Below are 27,339 nucleotides of genomic sequence, written 5' to 3'. Positions count from 1 at the left end.
TCCCAGGAGCTGCAGGAGGCATTGTGCCTCCCTGAGACACAGAGCCTCCCAGAGCTCCTACATGATTGCCCCAAAAGAGGCCTGTACTTTTCAGCCAGATTCTGATCCCCAGTATATGTGCAAAACACTTTGAGATCCTCTGACGAAAAGTTTGTACAGAAATACCAACTGTTATTATTATTTTAAAGCAACTTTACTGAGATCAATATGGTGACAATTTGTGTTATTCCCTGGACCAGAAACCACACGAGGCCCTAGTGATTCATCTACCTTAGCAAACCCAAATAGTAAAAGATGCTTCTCTCCCCACCTCCCTGGGGACAGGAAGTTTGCTGTTAAAATACTAACAATGACATTGACTACTGTGGTATTAAAATCTATTTACCAGTTTGCAGCTGTGTGTCAAAATGAGTGACACTGATTTTCTTACATTTGTCAGGAGCATAAACTAGGCAGCATTTGTGAATTGGACACTGTGACTTAATAACGAAGGGGAGATATGTCTTTGGAGACCTACAAACCTTGGCAGTCGAGATGGGATTAGTCTCCATTTGTTTCCATTGCAAATGACGACAGAATGCAATTATGAAATCTTATTTCAGTAGTAATATTATTTTAAAAAGAAGTAATGCAATATGATTTATCATAAAATCCAAATTAAATTCAGTATACTGGCCAGCCGAGAACATGATACAGTAAAACATCAACAGTAGTAATGCAGTATATCAAAACAAGACCCAAATTAAAGTGTGAGAGGATGATACAAAGATCAGTTAACATATGATGCATCAGAGTTGGATCATAATGTGATCAGAAAGATTTATTACTTTTTATCAGCTTAGTGGCTACATTCTAAAGTGCATTATTAGGACTCAGCTTGGGACTGAGTATGACACATGAAAAGGTGGGGAAAAAACGTGGGCCAAATTTTTACTCGGTGAAAATCGGCATAATGCCACTGGAGTCAATGACATTATACCGATTGACACCAGCTGAGGCTCTAGCCCAACAATAAGTCGGCAGACTGTGAGGGCAGCAAGATGTATGCACTATGTAGTCTTTTGTTTGTATGCAGTTCTGTCTAGGTTAGGTTTTCATACTGGTACTTCAGCCAAATATGATTAGTTATCCCCCTGTCCCTATGTGTGTTCTTATTTACATTATTTTTAAAAGTCTACCATGTGCCTCTGTCTGGTCCTTGTAACTGCAGTTTTTCAGAGAGAGAAAAAGAGTGATCTACCACGTCCAGAATGGACAGGAAATTACCGTACAAATCATATCGAGGATGGTGGGATTAGAATTGGGTAGGTCATTTTTTCCCCCATGTGTGCGCGAGCTGGTTCTCCTGGCTGGGAAGGCTTTGGGGGTGAAAAACCTTTTAGGGCTTGGGGGTGGGGCATTGCTGGTGTGGTTATGTTAGGGAGTTTTGAGGAGTGGGAGGCTAGTGTTTCTTTCTTCTGTCCACAAAGCACTCAGGTGCTTCTTCAGGCTGTGACGGAGGCTCTACTGACTCAAGAAGCAACTCTTCCCCTGCGTAGAGCTGAGCTCTCTATGAGCCAGGGGAGGGGAGAGCTCCAGTGTGATTGGCTTAGGCCGGGGATGGAAAAGATGAGGCACTGGGTGGCAGAAGGGTTGGAGTGGAGATGGTGGGAGCTGTTTTCTCCTCCCCGTCTCTGCGTTCTAGCTGGTCTTAATGCTGCAGGACTTGGCCAGAGGTCTTTTTAGCCATTGTCAGCCACCTGCTGGTGACTCCTTTCCAGGTCCTACCAGATGGGCGGTAGGGATCTATACTAGTGACAGAGCAGTGGGCCTGGGGAGGACATGCACCATTCCCATTCCAATCTACACATTTTTTCAGATGGTTTTGACTAAAACATTCAGGCCACTAGAACTAAGTGAACAATCTGTGATAACTAATATTCCAAATAGATTTAACCTTTTTCTGGTCACAAACTGTCTCCAAACATTTTCCCCACACTGAACTTCCCACAAGTCCATGCTCATTTCCAGTCTGCTCATAGCCCTTACTGACCTCTTTTCTCCCCTCTTCTCTGCTACTTCTTGGCCTCTTTCAGCTCTTGATCCTGTTTTCTCTCCTGAAAGCCTGCAGCCAGCTCCCCATTTCTTGCCTCCCTCTTTGTCATTTCCCAGTGCCCCTGCTCCTCCCTTCTCCATGTAGGTCCTGATCCTGCAAACTGTGGACATTGGGATCCACCTCTGTAGGTCATTTTGTAGGGACTTAGTTCTTCCACTTTTGCATGGTCCTCTCTCCCTATCTGGATTCCTCATCTTGAGTCTCTCCAGTTGCCCAGACTGTTGCTTCCTTGGTCTGTTTTCCCCATTCCTTTTAGCCCATGACTCCACCCGTCCCAACACTAGTTCTTCCAGATGGTCCTTCTTCCTTTGTGATGGGGTGTGACTCATCACTGCGGTGCCTTCTGCTGGCTGATTTGGGAATTAGCTTTGGCTCGCCTTCATTTAGTGGCATCTCACTGCTGTCACTTCTGTCATCAGGACCCATGTCACTCTCAGGACCGCGGTGTCCTCTTATGGACACAGCCCTCCGCTGTGCCCCACTTGGTTCTCTTCCCCCACTTCTGAGGGCCCACCAGTCCTCTCTCCAGCTACTTGTCTCAGTGGCAGGCTGCAGTCCAGGGTCTAGCCACCTGTGTCAGTGGCAAACTGCAGCCCGTACTCTAGCCACTCCCCTCAGTGGCAAGTAGGGCCAAAGGAAGGGAGGGGACCCGGGCCCACCCGCTACTCCAGGTCCCGGCCCAGGGACCCTCTAGCCGGCAGCCACATGCTGTGTCACCTCCAACCCCCAGCATCTGTTTCCCTAGGCCACTTCCCTGCAGCCCTACCACCTTCTCTGCCCTTGTATCAGGGCCTCAGTCTGGCAGTGGTCAGCCGGGAGCTCACTCATGCTCCCCTGGCCCCTCCCAGCACTGCTCAGACCATGGTGCTATCTCTTCTCCCTCCTTCAGTGCAGCCAGTTCTCCCTCCTTGAAGTCCAGGGAGTGACTGCCACTGCTCTGTTCAGCAGCAACTTCGTATATGGCCCATCTTGGCCCTGATTGGCTGTCTCTCTAAACCTTCCTAATTGGCTGTCTCCTGTGCAGCCTCCCTGGAGCTGCTTTACCTCCCCTTCTGCCAGTGTGGGGCAGATGCCCTATCACACACCCTTCCCCCTTAAGACCACACACCTGGGAGGGGAGGTGTCTCTACTTTCCCAGCTTCCCTCGCAGCTGGGCCCGCAGGCTGTCGCTCTCCTGCCCTCTCTACCAAGAAGAACAACGTGCTTCCCTCTTCCAGGGTCTGGGTCCCCATTGTAGCCTGTCTTGCTCCTGTGTGGGTTCCCCTGTTTGTCTGTATCTCTTCTGTCCGAATCATCCTATCCATCTCCTCACTACCTCCCCCTGCTGAGTGTGGGAAATGGCTTTCTGCCAGGTCCTCAGTCCTCACTACCCCCTTGTTCTGGGCAGTCTCCAACTGAGCCTGGCTCTCAGGCATCCCCTTCCTACTCTTCAGGGGGCAATGCCTTTTTATATCACCCTCCTTATGGCACTGGAAGCATGTCCTTTGCCTCCCTTCGGCCACGGCCCTCCTATAGTTCTTCTCTGGCTCAGCCCCATACTCTGGGCTAGCCTGGGCCCTGCAGTTTTGGGTCAGGCACTCCCTCTTCAGGTGCCCCTGTTGCCCATAGTCCCAACATGCCCATTGCCTCCCTATTCTCCTCACAGGGGGGGACTCTCCTGGGCTCTTTCTCCCTTCCATTCCCCAGATGATGTCTCTGTTCCTCTCTCTGGCAGGGACACTCCCTCTTAAAGTGTCCCTGCTGCCCACAGTGTCTGCCGGCCTCCTGGTCCCGGTGCCTGAATTTCCCTCTTGCTCCCTGCGATTCTTTTGGACTCCCCCTCGCAGTGACTTAGTTTGGCCATACAGGTCTGCTGGTACTCGTGTGCTTCCCATTGTCTCTGCTGGGCTCTGAGCACCTGCTGTAGCAGGATCTGAAGCTGCCCTTGCTGCTTGTTGGCCCCTTTCCACAGGGGTACCGACTTTGGAGTCCAGTTCGAGAAGGCCGCAAAGCCCTCCACAAAGCAGGCCTCTGACTCCATTTTCTCCACCTTATGTGTTCCTTAGTCTCTCAAACGTCTATACCAGGCAATAGTCCCCACAGTCTTCTATCTTCCCCTTGTATCGGGGATAAATGTTTGCCTGTATTCTCCACCACATGTGATGGGGCACAACTCGCCACTGCTGTGGCTCCTGCTGGCCGTCCTGGGAATTAGCTCTGGTTCGCCGGTGCGCCTTCATTTAGTGGCATCTCGCCACCATTGCTTCTGTCATCAGGACCCGTGTTGCTCTCAGGACTGTGGTGTCCTCTGCTAGACACAGCCCTCTCGCTGTGCCCCACTCCGTTCTTTCCCCCCACTTCCGAGGGCCTGCCAGTCCTCTCTCCAGCCACTTGTCTCAGTGGCAGGCTGCAGTCCAGGGTCTAGCCACTCCCCGCATGGCAAGTAGGGCCAAAAGTGGGGGGCCGAACTGGCCCCGCCCACTACTCTGGGTCCTAGCCAAGGTATCCTCTAGCCGGCAGCCACATGCTGCATCACCTCCAACCCCCACCGTCTGTTTTCCTGGGCCACTTTCCCGCAGCCCTAGCAACGTCTCCGCCCTCGTATCAGGGCCTCAGTCTGGTAGTAGTTGGCCAGGAGCTCACTCATGCTCCACTGACCCCGCCCAGCACTGATTGGACCATGGTGCTGTCTCTTCTCCCTCCTTCAGGGCAGCAAGTCCTCCCTTCTCAAACTCCAGGGGGTGACTGCCACTGCTCTGTTCAGCAGCCCTTCTTATATGGCCCAGCCTGGGCCTGTCTCTCTAAACCTTCCTAATTGGCTGTCTCCTGAGCAGCCTCCCCGGGGCTGCTTTAACTGTTCTGCCAGTGTGGGGCAGACGCCCCACCACATCCCTCTATCCCATTCCCTTGATCCCTCCTCCTGCCCTCTTGCTCTTCTGGATCCTCATCCCTTTTCTGCCCAGTGTCCTCACCTCCTCTGACCAGTTGCTGTACTGAAGAACTGGGGAGTTTTAATTAATGGATTATGGACACAGTAGGCCCATTTAGATCTGAAGGAACATGGTGATCTTGACTTAAGGCTCAAGTGGGGAAAGGCTGGCTTTAGGCCACCTTTGTGCCTCCCCAATCCCTGGGCCTGCTGCGGGCTGGTTCAGCCCCCAGTGGAAGCCAGAGTGTTGCCAACAATCACAATTCTGTCCCGTGTCTCATGATATTTGGGTTTTATTTCTTAAAGCCCTCATTCCTGGAGTCATGTTATTACATGGGAATCAGAGATTTCAGTATTTGTAAGTAAGTTTTTAGCTCTCATGGTAGCAGAGAAAAGCATGAAAATGAAAATTTTGAGCCAATCTCAAGATTTTGGGGGCCAGACTTATGATTATTGAATGTTGGGGGTGGGCAATACTGAGTAGCCTAAGGGCTGCTTTAACTCCTGGTAGCTGTGGTAGCTCTCAAGGGCTTATAGCATCTGAGGATTGCAAGGTCACAATATGCCCAAGCCATGCCTTCCCCCAATCCCCTACATAAGGTATTGTAGAAGAGTGACATAAAGCTGGCTACACTAAGACAGGGGAAAGCTCTGCTGCTGATTCAGAGGAGATACTTTGCACCACCAGACCAGTGGAAAACAACCTCACTGCGGAGGGGGATGTAGTCCTGATGTATTAATATGCTTGATGTATAATATTTCATACAATAATGCATGTGTTCTAAAAATCCTTCAGAAAGACTGGTCATTGTACATGTCTTTGAAAACTCAGTTCCTTAGCTGTTTGTGTGATGCATTTTGTAAAATGACACCTCCCTGCCCCTCCCCATCCCAAATGCACTAAATCACATGGACTGATGGATTAGATAAATTGTGTGCTTTAAACTGGAGCCATTGTTGACTTCTGCGAGTTGAAAATAAAAGAAAAGAAAAAGAATCTGAAGCCACAAATATTTTTCATTCATCTTTAAACGTAGCCAAACTAATTTGAGATCCCTATGCCAAGTTTCAGTCAAAAAGAAGCCTTTATATTCATGTTATTAATAGGTGGGGAAACTTGTCTATTATGGAAACTCTTGCACCATGCCAATTGCATCAGCAACAGTTGATGCAAGTTTCACGTTAGGGCATATGTCATAAATATAAAGGCAAGGGTAACCACCTTTCTGTATACAGAACTATAAAATCCCTCCTGGACAGAGGCAAAATCCTTTCACGTGTAAAGGCTTAAGAAGCTCAGATAACCTGGCTGGCACCTGACCCAAAATGATCAATGAGGGGACAAGATACTTTCAAACCTGGAGGCGGGGGGGAAGATTTTGTCTGTCTGTGTGATACCTTTGCCAGGAACAGATCAAGGATGCAAGCCCTGTAAAGTTAGTAAGTAACCTAGCTAGAAAATGCATTAGGTTTTCTTTGTTTTGGCTTATGAAATTTGCTGTGCTGGAGGAAATGTGTATTTTTGTGTCTTTTTGTAACTTAAGGTTTTGCCTGGACGGATTCTCTATGTTTTGAATCTGACTGTCTGTAAGATTATCTTCCATTCTGATCTTACAGAGTTGTTCTTTTATCTTGTTTTGTTCTTCTAATAAAGTTCTGTTTTTTAAGAATCTGGTTGGGTTTTTAGGGTCTTAAAAATCCAAGGCTGGTCTGTGCTCATCTTGTTTATTCTCAAGGCTCCCCAGGAAAGGGGCTGTAAGGGCTTGGGATATTTTGGGGTAATAGAAACTCTAAGTGATCCTTTCCCTGATTGTTTGTTAAATCACTTGGTGGTGGCAGTGTTTTACCAAATCTAAGGGCAAAGAGTTTGTGTCTTGGGGAAGTTTTAACCTAAGCTGGTAGAAATAAGCTTAGGGGTTCTTTCATGCGGGTCCCCACATCTATGCCCTAGAATTCAGAGTGAGGAAGGAACCCTGACATATATGGCAACTGCTGAAAAATACTAGCAGTATGGGATCTCATACTGGGGCACATTACGTAGTGGGACCCTTCTATCATGAATGCTCTGACTTAGGGTCTTATCCTGAAAACACTTTCTGAAGCAACTGGGACTTCTTCTGATAGTAAAAAGAAAAGGAGTACTTGTGGCACCTTAGAGACTAACCTTAGAGACTCTCCTTCTGATAGTAATCACAACACTTAATAGTAAGTGTTTGTAAGACTGGAAACAGTGGATGAAATTCATCTCTGTGCAGAAGGCCAGCACGACGCCTATGCATGACTAAGTTCCACTTAAACCTGTATTGGCTCCCTGTACAGGGGGTAAATTTCATGATCATTTTAATATTTCCCCTTCACATGATTTAGTGCATCAGAATCTCTGCTGGTCAGCATGTTTTCTGCTCTAATAAACCAATGTCATAATAATATAAGATGTCTCAATGGCACAAGATTTTAAATGAAAGTGTCACTAATTATTAGGCAAGGAAAAACATATGAAAGCCCTATGAGAAGTTATCACATTAAGTCATCTTTCCATAGTAGTACAGCTACAAATGTTTTTTAATTTGAAATTCAACAAGAAGGTACTTTGATTAACATTATTAAATAAAGAAATATTTATATGTGTGTCTCTGTACTTCATTCCACGCTGTATGCCTATGTTACAATATTTTCTGACATTTCATACCTAAATTAGTGGACCAAATTTCTTTGATCTAATGAATATTTCATGGGAAAAAAATTCATGCTAGAGAGGAAGTATGGTCTGTGGTTAAGGCAGTGGTTAAATGCATTCAGTTCCAGGCTCTGACATAGTTTCCCCATGATACCTTGGACAAGCCATTTAAATTGTCCATGCCCCAATTTCCCATCTGGAAAACAATACTTCCCCCTCCTTTCACTGTCTTGGCTATTTAGATTGTAAAGTCTTTGGGAGCAGGGACCGTCTCTGAATACATGTATGTACAGTACCTATCACAATGGAGCTTTGATCTTGGTTAGAGAGTCTAGGTCAGTGGTTTTCAAGCTGTGGCCCGCGGGCCACATGCGGCCCAATTAGCACACATCTGCGGCCCAGCTCAGCTGTGTGCTAAAGGCCGGGGTCAGGGCTCCCAGCTGGCCTCGTGGGGTCAGAGGTCCGGAGCTCCTAGGGTGACCAGACAGCAAATGTGAAAAATCGGGACAGGGGGTGTGGGGTAATAGCAGCTTATACAAGAAAAAGACCCCAAAATCGGGACTGTGCCTGTAAAATCAGGACATCTGGTCACCCTAGAAGCTCCCAACTGGCCTCGCGGAGTCGGAGCTCCAGGGATCCTGGCTGGACCCAAGGGGTCAGGGGTCTGAGACTCCCAGCTGGCCCTGGGGGGTCGGGGGCCCAGGGTCTGGGGCAGCTGCCCAGCCCTATGAGTTGCAGGGTCTGAGGCAGCTGCGTGGTGGGGGCCTGGGGTCAGGGCAGCTGGCTGGCCCCATACAACAGGGGTCCAGGGCTCCTGGATGGCCCATCAAGCTCTGGGGTCCGGGGATGGGGCAGCGAGCCCACCATGCATGGTGGGGTCCAGGGCCCAGGGCAGGCAGCCGGCTGGACCCGTGTGGTGGGGGTTCGGGGTTGGGGTCTGGGCTGCCACTGCATATGCGACCCACAATGTGTAATAAGTTGAGAACCACTGGTCTAGGTGCTAATATAATATAAATAATAATATGATTTCACAGTATTATCATGCAAATTTCCTTATTTTCTCCTCAATCCTTCTGTACAGGGTTGTATTTGTTAATGTCCAATTCATGCTAAATTCACTATCCTACTCAGTAGTACATCAGCTACAAAATGTCTGAGATGCTTGAAAATGATGTACCGGCATTTCTGGTCCTCTCCATAGACTGATATTTGGGTGGTATATGTATCTTAATCTTTCGAGTTAAAGCCTATTAATAATGGTCTATATTTTTTATCTTTTTCATACAACGTCTATATTTCCTACATCTTATCACATACGATAGTACCACAAAAGCAGGCCTTTTTTTTTTTAAAGGATATAAAGAAGTATTAGCCTATGGCTAGTCAAGTGGACAGTTGCCTTAATACATACAATGTACGTCCTTCAAAGTGCTAAAGTGCTTAAATTCTGACCAAAACTGTCATGTGCTGTTTTAAGTGATCAGACCATGAATTCTGCCACATGGCTAATTCCGTGGGATCCCACCAATAAACCACAAAAAAGGGTTAAAACTTTCAAAAATTACTAATGCAAACTAACTTTTCACTACTCATATAGGGACAGATTTTGAAGATATGATAGTATTTAGCAGTTGCAAAGAAAGCATTTTTCCTTGTCGGTAAGCAAAGGCACTTATTATTTTATAGTACAGTAGTCCCATTATGCTAGGTGCTGTACAAACAGAGGTAGTCCCTGCCCCTAGGAGTTTACACTGTAATGAGATAGGATCTTAAGGACATTGGAGAATACTAGGGGTAGTTTCTATTAAAATGCTATTTCTTTTGGTGTAGTAAGTTAATATACTAGCCTCTCACTTCTGAAGACCTCTAGGGGAATCCTATTTTGGTAATAATTCAGAGCATTGTTGGGATAGCTTTCACAAAATCTGACTTAGTTATGCCTAGTCAGCTCTAGCCAATACAATTACTCATTCACTTTAATAATCATTGCATTGCCCACAATTTTTAAAAGAAAAACCACTCTCTTATTTTGTTTTTTCCAATAGACAATATAGCTGAGGTAAATGAAATTCACTGTCAGTAGAGAAAATTTATGCCTTTCATATGAACTTAATTAAAGTCTTCCACTCAAACATATGTGCTGGGTTTTAATTTGAAAATTAAAAACCTGTAAAGCCAGAATAACTTCTCAAATGATTTAGATGAATGCTTTCTCTTTCCTGACTTTTAGTGACTAGCTATCCATCTGTATATTTGAAGTACACTCCAAATTATTTATTGGTTTGGGATCACAAAGGTCTCATGAATGCTTTCAAAGTAAAAAATCAGATTCATATACCCACTCTGTCCAGGAACCATATTTTAACGCAGAGATATCATAATTCATTATACAGTGTGCAAATAGTCTCCCTGATTGTGATGTTTTATCTGCACCAAAATTAGTCCCTGCATTAATTTTAAGGGAGCAATTATGAATTTTATAGTAGTCTTTTTCCAGCATTTGTATAGAATATGGAGGGGTTCAATGGAATTAAAATAGAATATTTTAGCTCCTTTGCGCCTCTCCACATTCAGTGGTTGGCAAAAGAATTAAAATGAAGTGGTCACAGGGAAAAAGTGCAAGAGGACACATACCCTTGAGGGTTAAAAGCTCTGAATTGCAACTCGAGAAATCTGGGTTTAATTCCCAGGTCTGCCACAGACTTCCTGTGTCATCTTGGATAAGTCACTTAATCTCTCTTTGCTTCAGTTTCACAGTTGTCAACTAGGGGTAATAATGTTGACTTGTCTACTTAGATTGTAAACACTTTGAGGCAGGGATTATCCTTCACTAAGTGGATGTACACTGTCTGGTACAATGGGGCCCTGGTCTCAGATGAGACCTGTAACAGATTCTTACCTTTCTGACATCAGTTTGTATATTCTTACCTCAGTTTCCCTGCTGTGCCTCTGGTTCCCTTCTGATAATATAGGCTCCCACTGACTGTAAAATAATTCATGTCTCAGTTTCCCTGTGACTTTTGGTGTTTTTGTTCCTCCAACCAAGCAAAATTCCTCCTGTTCGAGGGTAAACAAAACAACCTTCAGCCCCTCTTCCCTGGATCTCCCCTGGCTCAGTAACCCTCCACCCTTCCCCAGGTCTTCACTCTGATGCAGAGCTGGTGGGGGAGTTTTCTTCCATCCTAGTTAGACGCCCCAGCCTGGGGCTCTTTAAACAAGGACTGGTGCCAGCTTCATCCCCCTCTGGATTCTTCTGTCCCCTGAATCTCGTTAGGCTCCCTCCCAGGGGCTTTCTGGTAGCCAGCCTCTCCTTGCTCTTTCTCCAGCCCTTTTGATGAAGAGGAACCTCCCCTCACAGGTCTTACCTTGACCCTAATCTTCCACTCCTGAATAGAGAGACCCAGAATAATTCTGACAGCTCCCTGAAGTATCTTCTTCCTGTGGCTTTATATAGACCGGCTTCCAAACTATAGTCACATGATCCCTGGAGCCTGGGGTTACATCCTCCATAGTTACCTTTTGGGGAGAGTGAAAAGGGCATGTGCTTTTGTTTAAAGCTAGCACATAATTTCCCATGACAGATGCACTGTGGCATATTTACAAATGGCATAACTATTGTATTGTATAACCAAATCTCTTCAAACTGCCCAGAGCATGTACTGCTTATTATGGACTATACGTATGTAGGGCTTTTGTCTGTTTGTTTCGTTTTTTATGATGTAAGGTTTAGATATTACAATTTCAGTCCCATAGATGGAGGGAAAGTAGAGAGAGATGCAAATGGAGGTTAGGAAAGAGAAGGACCAAAGTCTTTGCAAACAATGGCAACTTTGCTCACCAAACACCAGTTAAAGTGATAAGAGGCGAAATGTAATGAGGATGTGGAAGACGTTGGGTGGTTGAGGGGGCAAAGGATGAAGCAAAAAGCTTATGTGAATACCTACAGCAATTAGGTTTCAGAGTAGCAGCCATGTTAGTCTGTGTTCGCAAAAAGAAAAGGAGTGCTTGTGGCACCTTAGAGACTAACCAATTTATTTGAGCATAAGCTTTCGTGAGCTACAGCTCACTTCATCGGATGCATAAAGTGGAAAGTACAGTGAGGAGATTTTATATATACACACAGACCATGAAAAAATATACATTGTAAGGAGAGTGATCACTTAAGATGAGCTATTACCAGCAGGAGAGTGGGGTGGGGGGAGAGAAAACCTTTTGAAGTGATAATCAAGGTGGGCCATTTCCAGCACATTTCCAGGAGTTAACAAGAACGTCTGAGGAACAGTGGGAGTGGTGGAGTCATTATACTAAGTGAAACTATTTCCCCTTGTTTATTCCTCCCCACCCCCCACACTGTTCCTCAGACGTTCTTGTTAACTCCTGGAAATGTGCTGGAAGTGGCCCACCTTGATTATCACTTCAAAAGGTTTTCTCTCCCCCCACCCCACTCTCCTGCTGGTAATAGCTCATCTTAAGTGATCGCTCTCCTTACAAAAAGAAAAGGAATACTTGTGGCACCTTAGAGACTAACCAATTTATTTGAGCATGAGCTTTCATGAGCTACAGCTCACTTCATCGGATGCATACTGTGGAAGCTGCAGAAGACATTATATACACACAGAGACCATGAAACAATACCTCCTCCCACCTCACTCTCCTGCTGATAATAGCTTTCAACAATTTCCATCCCACCATCAACCTCAGCCTGGTCCAGTCCACACAAGAGATCCACTTCCTGGACACTACAGTGCTAATTAACGATGGTCACGTAAACACCACCCTATACCGGAAACCTACTGACCGCTATTCCTACCTACATGCCTCCAGCTTTCACCCTGACCACACCACACGATCCATCGTCTACAGCCAAGCTCTGCGATACAACCACATTTGCTCCAACCCCTCAGACAGAGACAAACACCTACAAGATCTCTATCAAGCATTCTTACAACTACAATACCCACCTGCGGAAGTGAAGAAACAGATTGATAGAGCCAGAAGAGTTCCCAGAAGTCACATACTACAGGACAGGCCTAACAAAGAAAATAACAGAACGCCACTAGCCGTCACCTTCAGCCCCCAACTAAACCCCTCCAACGCATTATTAAGGATCTACAACCTATCCTGAAGGACGACCCAACACTCTCACAAATCTTGGGAGACAGGCCAGTCCTTGCCTACAGACAGCCCCCCAACCTGAAGCAAATACTCACCAACAGCCACATACCACACAACAGAACCACTAATCCAGGAACCTATCCTTGCAACAAAGCCCATTGCCAACTGTGCCCACATATCTATTCAGGGGACACCATCACAGGGCCTAATAACATCAGTCACACTATCAGAGGCTCGTTCACCTGCACATCCACCAATGTGATATATGCCATCATGTGCCAGCAATGCCCCTCCGCCATGTACATTGTGCAAACTGGACAGTCTTTACGTAAAAGAATAAATGGACACAAATCAGATGTCAAGAATTATAACATTCATAAACCAGTCGGAGAACACTTCAATCTCTCTGGTCACGCAATCACAGACATGAAGGTCGCTATCTTACAACAAAAAAACTTCAAATCCAGACTCCAGCCAGAAACTGCTGAATTGGAATTCATTTGCAAATTGGATACTATTAATTTAGGCTTAAATAGAGACTGGGAGTGGCTAAGTCATTATGCAAGGTAGCCTATTTCCCCTTGTTTTTTCCTACCCCCCCCCCCCCGGACGTTCTGGTTAAACTTGGATTTATGCTGGAAATGGACCACCTTGATTGTCATGCACATTGTGGGGAGAGTGGTCAGTTTGGATGGGCTATTGCCAGCAGGAGAGTGAGTTTCTGTGTGTGTTGGCGGGGGGTGGTGGTGAGAAAACCTGGATTTATGCTGGAAATGGCCCACCTTGATTATCATGCACATTGTAGGGAGAGTGGTCACTTTGGATAAGCTATTACCAGCAGGAGAGTGAGTTTGTGTGTGTGTGTTTTTTGGGAAAAAAAAAGGGGGGGGGTGAGAAAACCTGTATTTGTGCTGGAAATGTCCCACCTTGATTTTCATGCACGTTGTAAGGAGAGTGGTCACTTTCGATAGGCTATTACCAGCAGGAGAGTGAGTTTGTGTATGTGGTTTTTGGAAGGGGGTGAGGGGGTGAGAGAACCTGGATTTGTGCAGGAAATGGCCCACCTTGATTATCATACACATTGTGAAGAGAGTGGTCACTTTGGATGGGCTATTACCAGCAGGAGAGTGAGTTTGTGGGGGCGGCGGGGGGGGGGGGGGCGGAGGGTGAGAAAACCTGGATTTGTGCTAGAAATGGCCCAACTTGATGATCACTTTAGATAAGCTATTACCAGCAGGAGAGTGGGGTGGGAGGAGGTATTGTTTCATGGTCTCTGTGTGTATATAATGTCTTCTGCAGCTTCCACAGTATGCATCCGATGAAGTGAGCTGTAGATCATGAAAGCTCATACTCAAATAAATTGGTTAGTCTCTAAGGTGCCACAAGTACTCCTTTTCTTTTTGCGAATACAGACTAACACGGCTGTTACTCTGAAACACTCTCCTTACAATGTATATTTTTTCATGGTCTGTGTGTATATATAGAATCTCCTCACTGTACTTTCCACTTTATGCATCCGATGAAGTGAGCTGTAGCTCACGAAAGCTTATGCTCAAATAAATTGGTTAGTCTCTAAGGTGCCACAAGTACTCCTTTTCTTTTTACAGCAATTAGGCCTTGGATAACAGACTGCAAATAGCCCAGCTTGAAAGGATGATAAGATAGATTTAACCACATGTTAGTCAACTTGCTAGGTTTCTCACCCAGGGTGTTCACTCAGGAAGATCAGCTCACTGAATTTAACAACAGAGGTAATACAGAGCCAATGGACAGGAGAAAGTAAGAATTCAGATGTAAGAGGAGCACTAGAGCCAATGGAAAATATCAGGGCTCAATGAAATTGAGAGGGAGAGGGAATATTGGGAGGGAGAGGGAATTCAAACACTGCTTCCTGCTAATACTCCTGTGAGTGCTAATGGGGGAAGGGAGGGTGAGGTGAGGGATGGGCTCAAAGGAAAGGGAGCACACCATTCTTTGAAATGGTATCAGAGCTTCTGGTGTAGCGTGCATTTCCTGGGAGGACTTGTGTGAGCCAGTATTCTTCATTGCTGCAGCAGGATCCCTCTGAACATCCATGGCCACAGGCAGTGGATTAGTAAATAGTGTGAGTCCAAGCAAAGACTGTCCAAGATTTCCAAAAGTGACTAGTAATTTTGGGTAATTTTGAGACATCTAAAAGGTACCTTGTTTCAGAAACCGCTGAGCCCCCACCCTCTAGAAATCAGGCCATTTAAAGTGTCGTAAGTTAAGCATCTACAAATTAAATGCACCTCAAATCACTGAACACTTCTGAAAGCCTTGGCTACAATTCCTAGAGCGGTGCAGTTCTTATTGATGACCCTGGTTCTCAGCAAGATTTTGGCAGAAGTTACTTATAAGTGCAGACTTAAAAGCATTTAGTATTCCCATTTAATAATGCATTACTATGCCAATATGAAATTAATTGACCTCCTGGAACTTAAATATATAAAAGCAGTACTGAATTATTTTCTTTGTTTCCTGTTTTTTTTTTCTTTCAGGGAATTGCTTTGCTGACATTAATACTGGTAGAATTTTTTTAATTAAATTTAAAATATTCAGATGGCAATTGCTTTTTTTTTTTCTGATTGGTGTTTGTCTTAAAAATATCACATCATTGTGCTGGTACAAGAGTGCCAGGACAGGAAACTGACTAGCTTTTTTGCAATAGTTCAGTTTGAATAAAGTACAAAAAGTGAATAATGTAAGTGCTGGAAATATAAATTGGATGTTTTTCAAAGGGTTCCAGTTTTAGGAATGGAAGGTGTTAATAATAAGGGTAAGAGCATTTTGATTTGTAAAGCAAGTTTCAGTAGGACAATGTCTGTTTCACAAGCATGTAGGATGAAAAAAAATGATTCTTGGGGGAAAAAAATAAGGGCAAAATCCAGTGCTTGCTCCTCCCAGTGGTGCAGGGTTAGTAAGAATGGAATGTTTTGAGCTATTCTGTCTGCACAAGGTAGGATGGCTCAGGGAGCGGGGTGGGGTGGGCGCAATGTAACCCACTCCAATAAAAGGAACTGTATACGTTTCTGTTCGTCTGCTCACAGTACCTGCTGCCTGATGGGAAGAAGCCAGGGGCCTGTCTATAACCTCAAGATGGTTGAACATGTCATATGATAATAAAAAGAATACATATTTGGGTCTTAGCTGGTTCATTAGCCAGCCTAGTGGTCAAGGGAATACAAGATCTGCATACTGCCCTATCCCTGCCCAGGTGCCCAGTTGGGGATGGAAGAGATTTCTTGTGTCCTCTTCCATCATTCATTCAACACAGTCGAGAATTTTGCCCTAAGGTAGTAAGGGCCTGATCCTGCTACCTTTACTCAGATTGAGTAGTATGTTACTTTGCAGTAGCCCCCTTCCTTCCAATGAAACTACTGCAAAATTAGGGATGAATTATAATGGTGGGAGAATCTGATTCTAAATGTATGATAGAATTATCCGATACATTACTTTAAATTAATTGTGGGTAGTTACCTATTTTAAAGTTTTTGTTAGGAAAAGGTTAAACAGCTCATAGTCAATGTTTTACTACCCACTTTGTCTGCATCACTGTGTGCGGTACATTCTACCATTTTTCACTGTCAGATCATTTCTGCTTTGTAGATGATGAATAACAGAGAGACAAAATTGCTAAAAATGAAACTCAAGCAGCTGACATCGCAGCGTGCTCCGAGAAGGGCACTAAAATGTCAGCTGATTTACTGGCCATTAATACACAATTCCAGATTTCCATTAGCACATTGAATGACTTCTGCTGCAGCAGCAATGATGATGAAACTTTTCTTCAGAAGCAAAAAAGAAGAGGATTCAGAGTAGGTCACTGCTTGAACATCAGGAACTAATTTAGCTAGAGCACAGAGAACTTCACAACTGTCTCTGAAGAACCTAACATCTAATTTCAGGTGTTTCATTTGCATATGAGGGGTTGGATCCCAAAACATGCCACTTACAGCTATTCACAGACTTTTTCCTCTGTGATGTTCTATAGATACTGTGCCTCGGGAATAGCTATTAGCCTGATATTCTAAGGAACAAAACCTATGCCTTTTGCCACAGTTGTGGAAGCTACCAGATGAAGTAGAGGTCACTTTAAAAACTGACTGAGTTAAACCAGTGCATACTCCAGTGTGGACACGCATATTGACTAAAGTAATACAAACTGGGTTTAAAATTGGCCTAAGTGTGTCCACGCACAAGGTTGCATGGGTTTAACTAAATGGGTTTAGAAATCTCATGGTTAGTTAAACCTGTGCAACTTTGTGTGTAGAAAAGGTCTGAAGAGCCTGCACATTCCTTTATATTTTGCACACCAGCTCCAAGGGGGCTCACTCTGCAACACAGTACAATAGCCTCTGCGGAAGGAGAGGTTCAGTGTATCCATCCCGATATGGATCCACTTAGGTTTCACAAACTGGGGACACAGCAATGAGGGCTGCAGTAGCATCTCCAGAGAGTCTCCACTGTTGTTCCATGGCCTGGGGTGGCCCTCTCCCCATCACGACCATCAGGAAGCACCCCCTATGTGCCAAGCCTGGCTGCTCCAGCTTGATAAGGGGGATGCCTTTGACCTTAAGTGATGAAGTAACTCTCATGAAATCATGATCATCAGTAATCTCTCATCACCAATACACCTCCTATTAAGGACTCATAGACTTTAAGGCCAGAAGGGACCATCATGATCATCTAGTCTGACCTGCACATTGCACAGAGCCTCACCCACCCCTGCTGCAGTAGGCCCATAACCTCTGACTGAGTTACTAATGCCCTGAAATCTTGATTTAAATATTTCAAGTTAAAGAGAATTCACCATTTACTCTAGCTCAAACCAGCAAGTGATGCATGCCCCATCTGCAGAGGAAGTTGAAAAACCCTTTCTTTCAATGTGACCTTTACAAAATACTGTAATTCATCCCTTCCTGACCCCAAATATGGTGATCAGTTAGACCCTGAGCATGTTGGCAAAACCCACCAGCCAAACCCTGGAAAGGTTTCTCTGTAGCAACTCAGAGCCCTAGCTCTCTACTGTATCATCTGTGGCCATTGGAGATATTTGCTAATAGTTGTAGTGGATGGGCCATATGCCATTGTAGGGATCCTCATCATACCATCCCCTCCATAAATTTATCAATCTCACTCTTAAAACAAACTAGGTTTTTTGCACCCACTACTCTCCTTGGGAAGGCTTTTCCAGAACTTCCCTCCACTGATGGTTAGAAAGCTTTTGTCTAATTTCAAGCCTAAGCTTTTTGATGGCCAATTTACATCCATTAGTTCTTGTGCCAACATTGGTCCTTAACTGAAATAACTCCTCTTCCTCTCTGGTGTTGATTCCTTTGATGTATTTATAGATAGCAATCATATCTCCACCCAGCCTCCATTCTGTTAGGCTAAACAAGACAATCTCCTTAAGTCCCCTCTCATAAGGTAGGGTCTCCATTTCTCTGACAATCCTAGCAGCTCTTCTCTGCATCCGAATTCACTGTCTTAAACATGGGAGACCACAAATGCACACAGTATTTCAGAACAGGTCTCACCAGTGCCTTATATAATGGTAATAAACACGTTCCTAGCTCTACTGGAAATACCTCGCCTGATGCATCCTTGGATTGCATTAGCCTTTTTCATGGCTGCATCACATGAGCAGCTGATAGTCATCTTGTAGTAGACCAATACACCCAGATCTTTCTCCTCCTCTGCAGCTTCCAACTAATACATCCCAAACATATAGCAAACATTCTTGTGGTTAGTACCTAAGTGCCTGACCTTGCACTTTGCATTATTAAAAGTCATTCCATTTCTGCTACTCCAGTTTTCAAGGTCATCCAAATCTTCCTGTACGATATTCTTCCTTCTTCCATATGATAGTCAGGTCCTTCTCCATATTGGCAATACCTCCCAACTTGGTGTCATCCACAAATTTTATTAGCAAATCCCACTTTTTGTGACAAGGTCATTGATGAAAATGTTAAATAAGATTGGTCTCAAGATGGATGCCTGAGGAACTCCACAAGTAATCGCCCTCCAGCCTGACAGTTCATCTTTCAGTATAACCCACTGTGGCCTTCCCTTTAAGCAGTTCCTTACCCATCTTTTGATTCTGATATTAATCCCCATTTTCTCCAGTTTGACTAATAATTTCCCATGTGGAACTTTATCAACTGCTTTACTGAGCAGATTAGATCTATTGCATTTCCTTTGTCTAAGCAATATCCCAGTAGAGCCTTTTTTACCTTACTTTCCAAAGTGATTGGGACCCAAACAGATTCTGTTTCATTCATTCCATCACTTCTGATTTCTTTACAGTCTGCCTCATCATTAATATACAATGCTACTCTACCATCTTTATCTTTATTTCTGTCTTTCCTGAACAACACATACCCTTCAATACCTGTATTCTATTCAGGACTACTATTCCACCATGTGTCCGTTATCCCTATAATAGTTGGTTTTACTTCCTGTACTAGTAGTTCTTGTTCCTCCATTTTGTTACCCAGGCTCCTTGCATTGGTGTGCAGACATCTTAGTTGTTTCTGTTTGGCTTCACCCACATTTCTCGCCCTATTAGGTACAGTCATTTCACGGCCAGTATCACCTACCTGTCTGTTACTGTCATTGGTATTGGCACCATCTTTCCTCTTGATGTCCAATCTCCTACCCTCTGTTGTTTCTTTTTTTAATGCTGTATCCTCTCTTACTTGATTTTCTTCCCACTCAATGTTAGAGGCATGGCAATTACATGAGCATCTCCCAACTGTCTCCCCAAATTCCTAGTTGAAAGCTCTTTTAATCAGTTGTGGCAACCTCCATACCAAAAGTCTATTTCCCTCCCTACATAGGTGGAGTCCATCCTGTGAGAAAAGTCTTCTGTCCATCATTGCCTCCTAGTTGTTGAACATCCCAAAGCCCTCCTTATAGCACCACTGCCTGAGCCATCTGTTGATGATCATAGTCTTGTCTTGTCTTCTGCTCTCCTCTTCTAGAGACAGAATCCCACCGAATATCACTTGAGCTCCAGACTGGACCTCTGGAGTCATGTGCAGAATCTGGGAGGCATTGTTAGAGCAAGTCCAGTCAGAATTTCTGTCCCCCAACTCTTGAGGAAGCTGTCTTCTTGCAGGGTTGTCTGTGTAGTATGTGGAGCTGGCATCAGCCTGGCCTTAGATTAGAGCAGGCGGTCTCAAACTCAAATGATCATGAGGGCCACATGAGGACTAGTGCATCACTGACACCCCCCCTTGCTTCCCCCATCCCCGCCCCCATTCCACCCCTTCCATGAGGCCCCGCCTCGTCCCACCCCTTCTCCCTACTGAATTTCAAATGCCTGCTTCAAACAATGGAAGTATTAGGGCTTTTCAAGAAAGGTCACAAGAATAATTTATAATGTAAAGAGGTAGGCAAACTAAATATAAGGGTCATCCCTACTCACTTAATGGAGGGAAATCAGACCCACTGTGTACTCACTTTACAACACAGAGGAGCCACATTTGTTTTTCTTTGAAAATCTGTAGCAATGGGAATTACCTTTGGATTTAGCTAGGATGGATTGGATCATACTAACTATTGCTTAATGCAACTTGAATACAATTCTGGCCGTTAGCCAGAAGTTCCAAGAATTATGCTGTATAAACCTTTAAATGGAGACAAGCAGCTACTATGAAGTGTGCAAATACAATCTGCTTATGTGAATTAAGAATAACTTAATGGAGGGAAATCAGATCCACTGTGTACTCACTCTTTCGTGAAGACCTACTTTTGTTATTTCTTGTTTTGTCATTCTCTTAATATCGTATAAAGGCCATTTTGATTGAAAGAATATGGTTACACTTTGTGTATGGAAAAACATTTAGGGAAAATTAAATTTAAGTTGCACGATGATGTTTCTACGTCCTAATTACAAAAAATATACATTTATCAAGCTAAATAGGATAAAACTTGCTCAGATATAAAGTCACTGGGGTGTTTACCTAGATCTGTTAACATTTATTATGGTTAAAAATTAGTATAAAAAGAGGTGGATTTTTTCAAGTAAAAATAATCATTTATGCTCCTCTTCAACAAATATGGCTTATGAACAGCTTATTTTACAGGTTTAATGGTAAAATTGTTTTCTGCTTGTGTTCAAACAGTCTAGATAATTATAGTAATTTCTTATTACTTCTTTAAGGCCTTTGTTAACTTTACAAAATGCTGTCATTTGCACATTTTCTATGTTGGCATTGGAACAGAAAAGAAAAATGATTCTTTAAAAAGAGGCTTTTAGTTAGTCCAACAATGAGAAGTCTAAAAGAAATTGTGTAAAGTTTTAAGATAAAAGCGAGATGACTATACATACAGCGGGCACATTTTTAAAAATGAATGGGCTTCAGCAGCACTCACCACATTATATATACAGCTGACACCACTGATTTGCTCTGATTCCAATCATTTGTCATTTTAGATTCAAAGCATAAGTTCTAAAGCAGGTCAATAGCAAATAGAGTATGGTAAGCACACATTTCAACTGCTTTTGGAAGAAAGTAAATATATAATAAGTGCAGTTTCACTTTCTTTACCTTTCAAGTTTCATTAAAAAAAGAGCCATTGGATTGTTTGGTTTGATCCTTTAAACAGATTTATCAAACTGAAGTTTAAGTAAATATTTGTGTGAACACATTAGATTTGATGCTTTCTGAAAATATTTTGATTATATTATTCTGCTTGGCTATGTATTGTTATGGTCTCAGGTGCCGTCTGTAGTTTACATTGACTGCATCGAACATGCTTGGACATAGGGTAAAACTATAAATACTGGAGAATCCAACCAAGCAGGAACCAACTGACCCAAGAAACTCATGACCTCCTTTTGACCCTGGAAATTTAGAACCTAATTTTGTGCCTATTAAAGGCAAATAGAGTTTTGCCATTCATGCCAATAGAAGTGGGATTGGTCCCATATACAGTATTTAAAAAAACAACAACAAAGACTACTTTTTAGGAAGGGGCCCAACCCTGCAGTCCTTAAGCAGGGAAAATTCCCATAGTTGCCAAAGGGATTCTCAGTGGTTTTGATGGGACTTTCACCTGCTTAGGGATTTTAGGACAGGGACCAAGATGTGCATGACACCAGCAGTGTTAAAATTGGAGATAGGGGGTTCAGCAACATTAACCCAATCAAAATAAAGCATGGCTTCCTTCCACACGTGGCAAGGAGAAATATTATTCATCTTCTTTGTCACTGCATTTATACTGAACTATATTTTTTCAGTGATTACTATTCATTTGTATTCTCTAGCTGATGCTGTGTGTGTGTATATATATATATATATATATATATATATATATATATATATATATATATATTTCAGGTCAAAAAGTGTGTTACGGAGATTTCAAGCATCCCTGTTACAAGATAGCCTACTTCCAGGACTTGTCAAGACGTGTGGGCTTTCAGGAGGCCCACCATGCCTGTGAAATCGACGGTGGTGTGCTTTTAAGTCTGGAAAATGAAACTGAACAGAAGCTCATAGAAAACATGTTACAAAACCTCACCAAGTCAGGCTCTGGAATTTCTGACGGTGACTTCTGGATCGGATTGTGGAGAAGCGGAGAGGGGCAAGCAATATCAAGTGCTTGCCCTGAGCTCTACCAATGGACTGATGGAACTGTTTCATCATTCAGGTAAAAGTCTGGGAGATTGCCTATAGTTTAAAGGGTTTATGGAGGGAAACACAGTGTGTGCAGCACCCAAAAAAGTAAAATGTTTTGTGAATTTAAGCATATAGAAAAGTTGTTCAGTGGGGCTAATAACAAAGGGGAGGCTGAGCCAATGGATTTGCACTTGGAGATGTGGAAGGATGAAGTGCTGTCTCTGTGGCATGTTTGTCTCAGACCCCCGCCCCCAGCTTCATAGAAGTAAGGGCTCCACTGGATTCCAGCTCTGTGGACTTGAAAGGAGCGGGGGTGCGGGGCGGGGGGCAGAAAATGGCAACCAAACTCTGCTGGATTCTGGCCCCCAAACTAGAAGGCCAACAGCTGCGTAAATTAGTGCAGACTGTTTAGAGTAACTCACTCTGCCCACACCTCAGATTTTGGAAATCCTATTAGATTTCCTGGTTCAGCTAAAGACTAGTAGAACAAATGGCAAAATTCAGGAGCCATAATCTGCAGGGCGTCTGTGGGTAGGTGGCAGGGGAAGCAGGCATCAGAAGGGAGGGAAGGAACATCTGCATGGATGCTCCTTAACTGCAGGAAGATGCTCCAAGATCTGCAAGACTGGTAGTAGACCCCCCACTCCGTTCCATGCACGAGAGGGGGGAAATGCAGCTTATTCTGCTTTAAGGGATAATGGAGCCTATGTACTATAACCGTCGCTAGACTATGGCATTTCTGGATGCTTGCAAATGGTTCCATTAGATGATAAGGTGGGCCTTTTATCTGCAATTTTTGAACATTTTGATTTATATGCACGGCTAGAAACTGGTATACGGATGAGCCTTCCTGTGGAAGTGAAGCTTGTGTTGTGATGTATCATCAACCAACTGCAAACCCTGGTCTAGGGGGGGCTTACCTTTACCAGTGGAACGATGATAGATGCAACATGAAGCACAATTTTATCTGCAAGTATAGTCCAGGTAAGAAAAAGCTAAAGTCAGATTTCATATGTGGTATATGTTAACAGAAAAGGCACTGCTTTGGCAGAAAATGTTGGGGATTTTGGGATCCTCAACATTTTGCAGAAAACTGTACTGAAAGAACTTGAGAAGTGGATGAAATGAATTGGCCAATGTTTTCATGTGAAATATTGCCAAAATATTTTCACCACTTTCAGGTAACACTAGTTCTCGCCCTTTAGCTCTGTCACTGACTTTCTGTGAGGTCTTGGAAATGTCACTTAACTTATCTGTCCCTCACTTTCCCCATCTGTAAAATGAATACAGGTAAATGGAGATCAGGAAGGTTCAGCGCAACAGGAAGAAAATTACACACACACACGCGCACAGAGAGAGAGAGAGAGAGAGTCCAGTTCAGATGAGGACACAAGAGGCCAGGGATTTTTCAGTTTGGCTTAACTTCCAGAAATGACATGGGAATCTTTTCTGGGTCCTGCATATACTAGTTGTGGAGACTTAAAACTGGACAGCCAGAACAAGGAAATTGGAAGCAAGCTTGAAGTTGAGGCTATAACTTTAGTTATCGTAGTTATGCTTGGCAGTAGATAAACACCATGTCTCTTACCAGGATTATGGTACTCAAAGCATTAGTCTTAAATTGTCCACTGCGGCCACAAAGAGAACATACAAATACCAGGATAAATTTAGCCAAACTGCATACAAAAAACAAACAGGTTGTAAAGCAGCCTCATCAAAGCCAGGCTGCATGTAAAACCCCACACTGAACCACAGTTTCAGTTGCATAATCTGAACCTGCAGAGATTCCCATCCAATAGCTTCCTACACAATCAACCTCTAACCACAAAAGTGACAAGATGTCTATTACAAACTAGAATGTTTTACACATTACAGACCGTAAATCTCAACAGTCTGCATGCAGATTAAGGTGACTGTTTCAATCTCAGCGAGATTTACAAATTTAGAAAAATCAGAGTAGGAGAACCAATTGATCTCCATTCCTCAAACTTCCTACTTCTGAAGTACTTAAACATGTCTTGTTTTTTCATCTTTATGATGGAGCTACTGAAATTCATGCTGTGAGTAAAGTTCTGTGACTCATTAGGCAATGAGGCTTGTCTACACTACCCACCAGATCGGCGGGCAGCCATCAATCCAGTGGGGGTCGATTTATCGTGTCTAGCATAGACGTGATAAATCAACTGCTGAACATTCTCCTGTCAACTCCAGTACTCCATCAGAACGAGAAGTGCAAGCGGAGTCAAAGGGAGAGCGTCAGCTGTCAACTTACCACAGTGAAGACACCGCAGTAAGTAGATCTAAGTATGTCGACTTCAGCTATGCTATTCACGGAGCTGAAGTTGTGTATCTTAGATCGACCCTGAGTGGTAGTGTAGACAAGCCCTTACTCAGCCAGCCTCCAGGCCTATTCTGCATATATTCACTTGCAATTTTTTGTTTTCTATCTAAGTAATATCTTCAGTTGGGGGCGGGGGGAGATGAGGGACCTCCCTTGATTATGTTTAATGTCACAATACAAGGTGTGGGTTTGAATCTCATTCACCTTGAAAGGATGTTGATCTTAATTATATAATGGTAGCTATAACCACATTTAGTTTGAGCCAACTCCTCCTGCATCTTGATTTTCAGATCAAATTAAAAATTAACCCACCCTTTTATGTTCCAGAATTAGCTACTTCTAGAAGCAATAGTTTCTAGTATTTTGACATTTTTCTCCAAGCCATGTCCCAATGTAACCAGTTTTTATCGGAGAAGCTGAAGTAATTGTAGTAGATTTTATTACCTCTTTGAACTCTGAGCATTACTGTTTTGAGCTAAAGACCAGTAATACAACTGGTGTTCATAATCTTATGGCATGGGAATGGTATCCAAATAACCATAAAAAGAAAAGAAGGACTTCTGGCACCTTAGAGACTAACCAATTTATTTGAGCATAAGCTTTCGTGAGCTACAGCTCACTTCATCGGATGCATTCGATGAAGTGAGCTGTAGCTCATGGAAGTTTATGCTCAAATAAATTGGTTAGTCTCTAAGGTGCCACAAGTCCTCCTTTTCTTTTTGCAGATACAGACTAACATGACTGCTATTCTGAAAACTGTCAAATAACCATACAAATTCTACTTCTGTGATCATCCTCTCCATTCAAAATAATTTCAATAATCTATGGAAACCTTTAGACATACATAACCCTACTCTCCCATTTCTACATCCTAACTGGCCTTTGCTGCATGTCTTATAGTTATAGTTTCCAACTGGCTATTTATAATTAGAAATGGAACATTATCTTCCTCTTCTGCAATGATTGCATTTCCTTACCATCCAATTTCTAATCGTTCCCTGATGTATCCTTTTTTGATTTTAGGGATGTCTGTAGTGAAAAAACAAACAAACAAAAAAAACCCTTGATATCTGCCCTCAAAACATCTAGTTCATACTTCTTATTGCTCCACAGCTAATTTTTTGATAATCATCTTGGAAATAAGAAAAGGTTTCTTTAGCCCACACTATTAAGACAATTGCCCATTTTAGTATGTTCTAAGGTCCTCTAACTATCAGAGAAGTGAGATGTTAAGAAAAGTTGTATTCAAATTAAATCTGACACAAGAAAAGGGTGGGATTCAATTATTCATCCAACAAACTAGTAAATTCCACCAGAAAAAAAATGGGTTTAAGGCTAAACTGCAGCATTCCTATTTATCTAGATTTGTACAGAAGTATGGACTAGAAGTAGTTTGATACCAACTCTTAACTTGAATGTTTTGTGTCAAACATTCTTCAGAAAGGTGCTTGCCAAATATTGAAATATGAAGTTAAAGAACTCTGCAATAATTGTGCTTTTTAATGAACATGGGGGTGTAGTTTTGAGCTGTGGTACTAGGTGCAAAACAATGTAAAAGATGTCTGTTTTATTACTCTTACTCTTTCATTGTCAAACTATTGATTTAACAGATAATGTCCTAGAAAAAGAACTAGGCGACAGAGCAGAGACAGATTATGGTAAGAAACTTTAAAAAAACTTTTAGCTTGAGTTGTAACGGTAAAGACATAATCTCATGAATCATTTACAAGGTCCAGGAAAAGTTACATAGTTTTTTATTTTTTTAAACAGACTTGTGTTAGTAGTGGAACATATTGAAAAAGAATCCTGCAGAGAGGAATATTTGCAGATGTAGTTGCAAACATATGGATGTAGTTCAAAACACTGCTGCTTTTAATTCCTATTCCATATTTAATCCTAACAATACACTAAAGTTCTGTAGACACATTTACTTCCAATAACTTTTTCAATGCTGAAACAGTTCAGATAACAAATATGAATCTGTTTTAAACATAAAAAACTATGAACAGATGCTACAATATGTAATAACCTCTCTTTATACAGTTGCTATTTTTCTAATCTGTTTAACTTCTTTTTCAGAGGTTTTCCCATCAGTGGCAGCAGGAAAGCCTTATGATGAAAACAAACGAGAAGATAATTCTCATGTAGTTGTTACTGAAACAGGTAATTTATTCATAGTGTTTTAATGTTCAAAGTAAAATAGTAACAGAGGATGGATGGAATTAGATTAGATATGCAACTTCCCCTGTTCATGGGAATTGGACAGTTTATTCCTAAAAGCTCTGCTGAAAATATACCTGTAAGGGGTGGCACCCACTTCTCATGAGTGTCCCCTGGCCAGGTGCATGTGCCTTCACTCTTTTAGTCTGCAGTGACCTTTGTCGGTGGTTTCTTAGGCAGGTTTTCAACACCTCAGCCCTCTGGCCAAGTCACACGTGCAATCTGTATGTGAAACAAAACGGACCCCTTCTGGTGTGTACAATCCACCAGGGGCCTATCCCAGTATGCCTCCATTGGTATCTCTGTAGCCCTCCATAGGCTCAGTCTTTAAAT

The 27,339-nt window shown here is 43.1% G+C and overlaps 1 protein-coding gene across 6 annotated transcripts in view; it reads left to right on the top strand.

Annotated features, from left to right (window-relative positions):
• The window catches only part of CHODL (chondrolectin), a 47,893-nt gene that overhangs the window by 12,877 nt on the left and 7,677 nt on the right, over nucleotides 1-27,339 (top strand). For 4 of the 6 annotated variants that reach the window (XM_007066663.3, XM_043538334.1, XM_037889717.2 and 1 more), the window contains exons 2-5: nucleotides 22,164-22,476; nucleotides 23,272-23,429; nucleotides 26,397-26,444; nucleotides 26,866-26,949. In XM_007066663.3, coding sequence (XP_007066725.1) covers nucleotides 22,164-22,476; nucleotides 23,272-23,429; nucleotides 26,397-26,444; nucleotides 26,866-26,949 — 603 coding nt within the window. The remainder of the gene's footprint in view (nucleotides 1-22,163; nucleotides 22,477-23,271; nucleotides 23,430-26,396; nucleotides 26,445-26,865; nucleotides 26,950-27,339) is intronic. The other 2 variants (XM_043538336.1, XM_037889719.2) reach the window with 1 other exon arrangement.

Source organism: Chelonia mydas, chromosome 1, assembly GCF_015237465.2.
Source record: "Chelonia mydas isolate rCheMyd1 chromosome 1, rCheMyd1.pri.v2, whole genome shotgun sequence".
Classification (NCBI taxonomy): Eukaryota; Metazoa; Chordata; order Testudines; family Cheloniidae; genus Chelonia; species Chelonia mydas.
The sequence above is the reverse complement of the archived record's forward strand: the minus strand, read 5'-3'. Positions and strand labels throughout refer to the sequence as shown.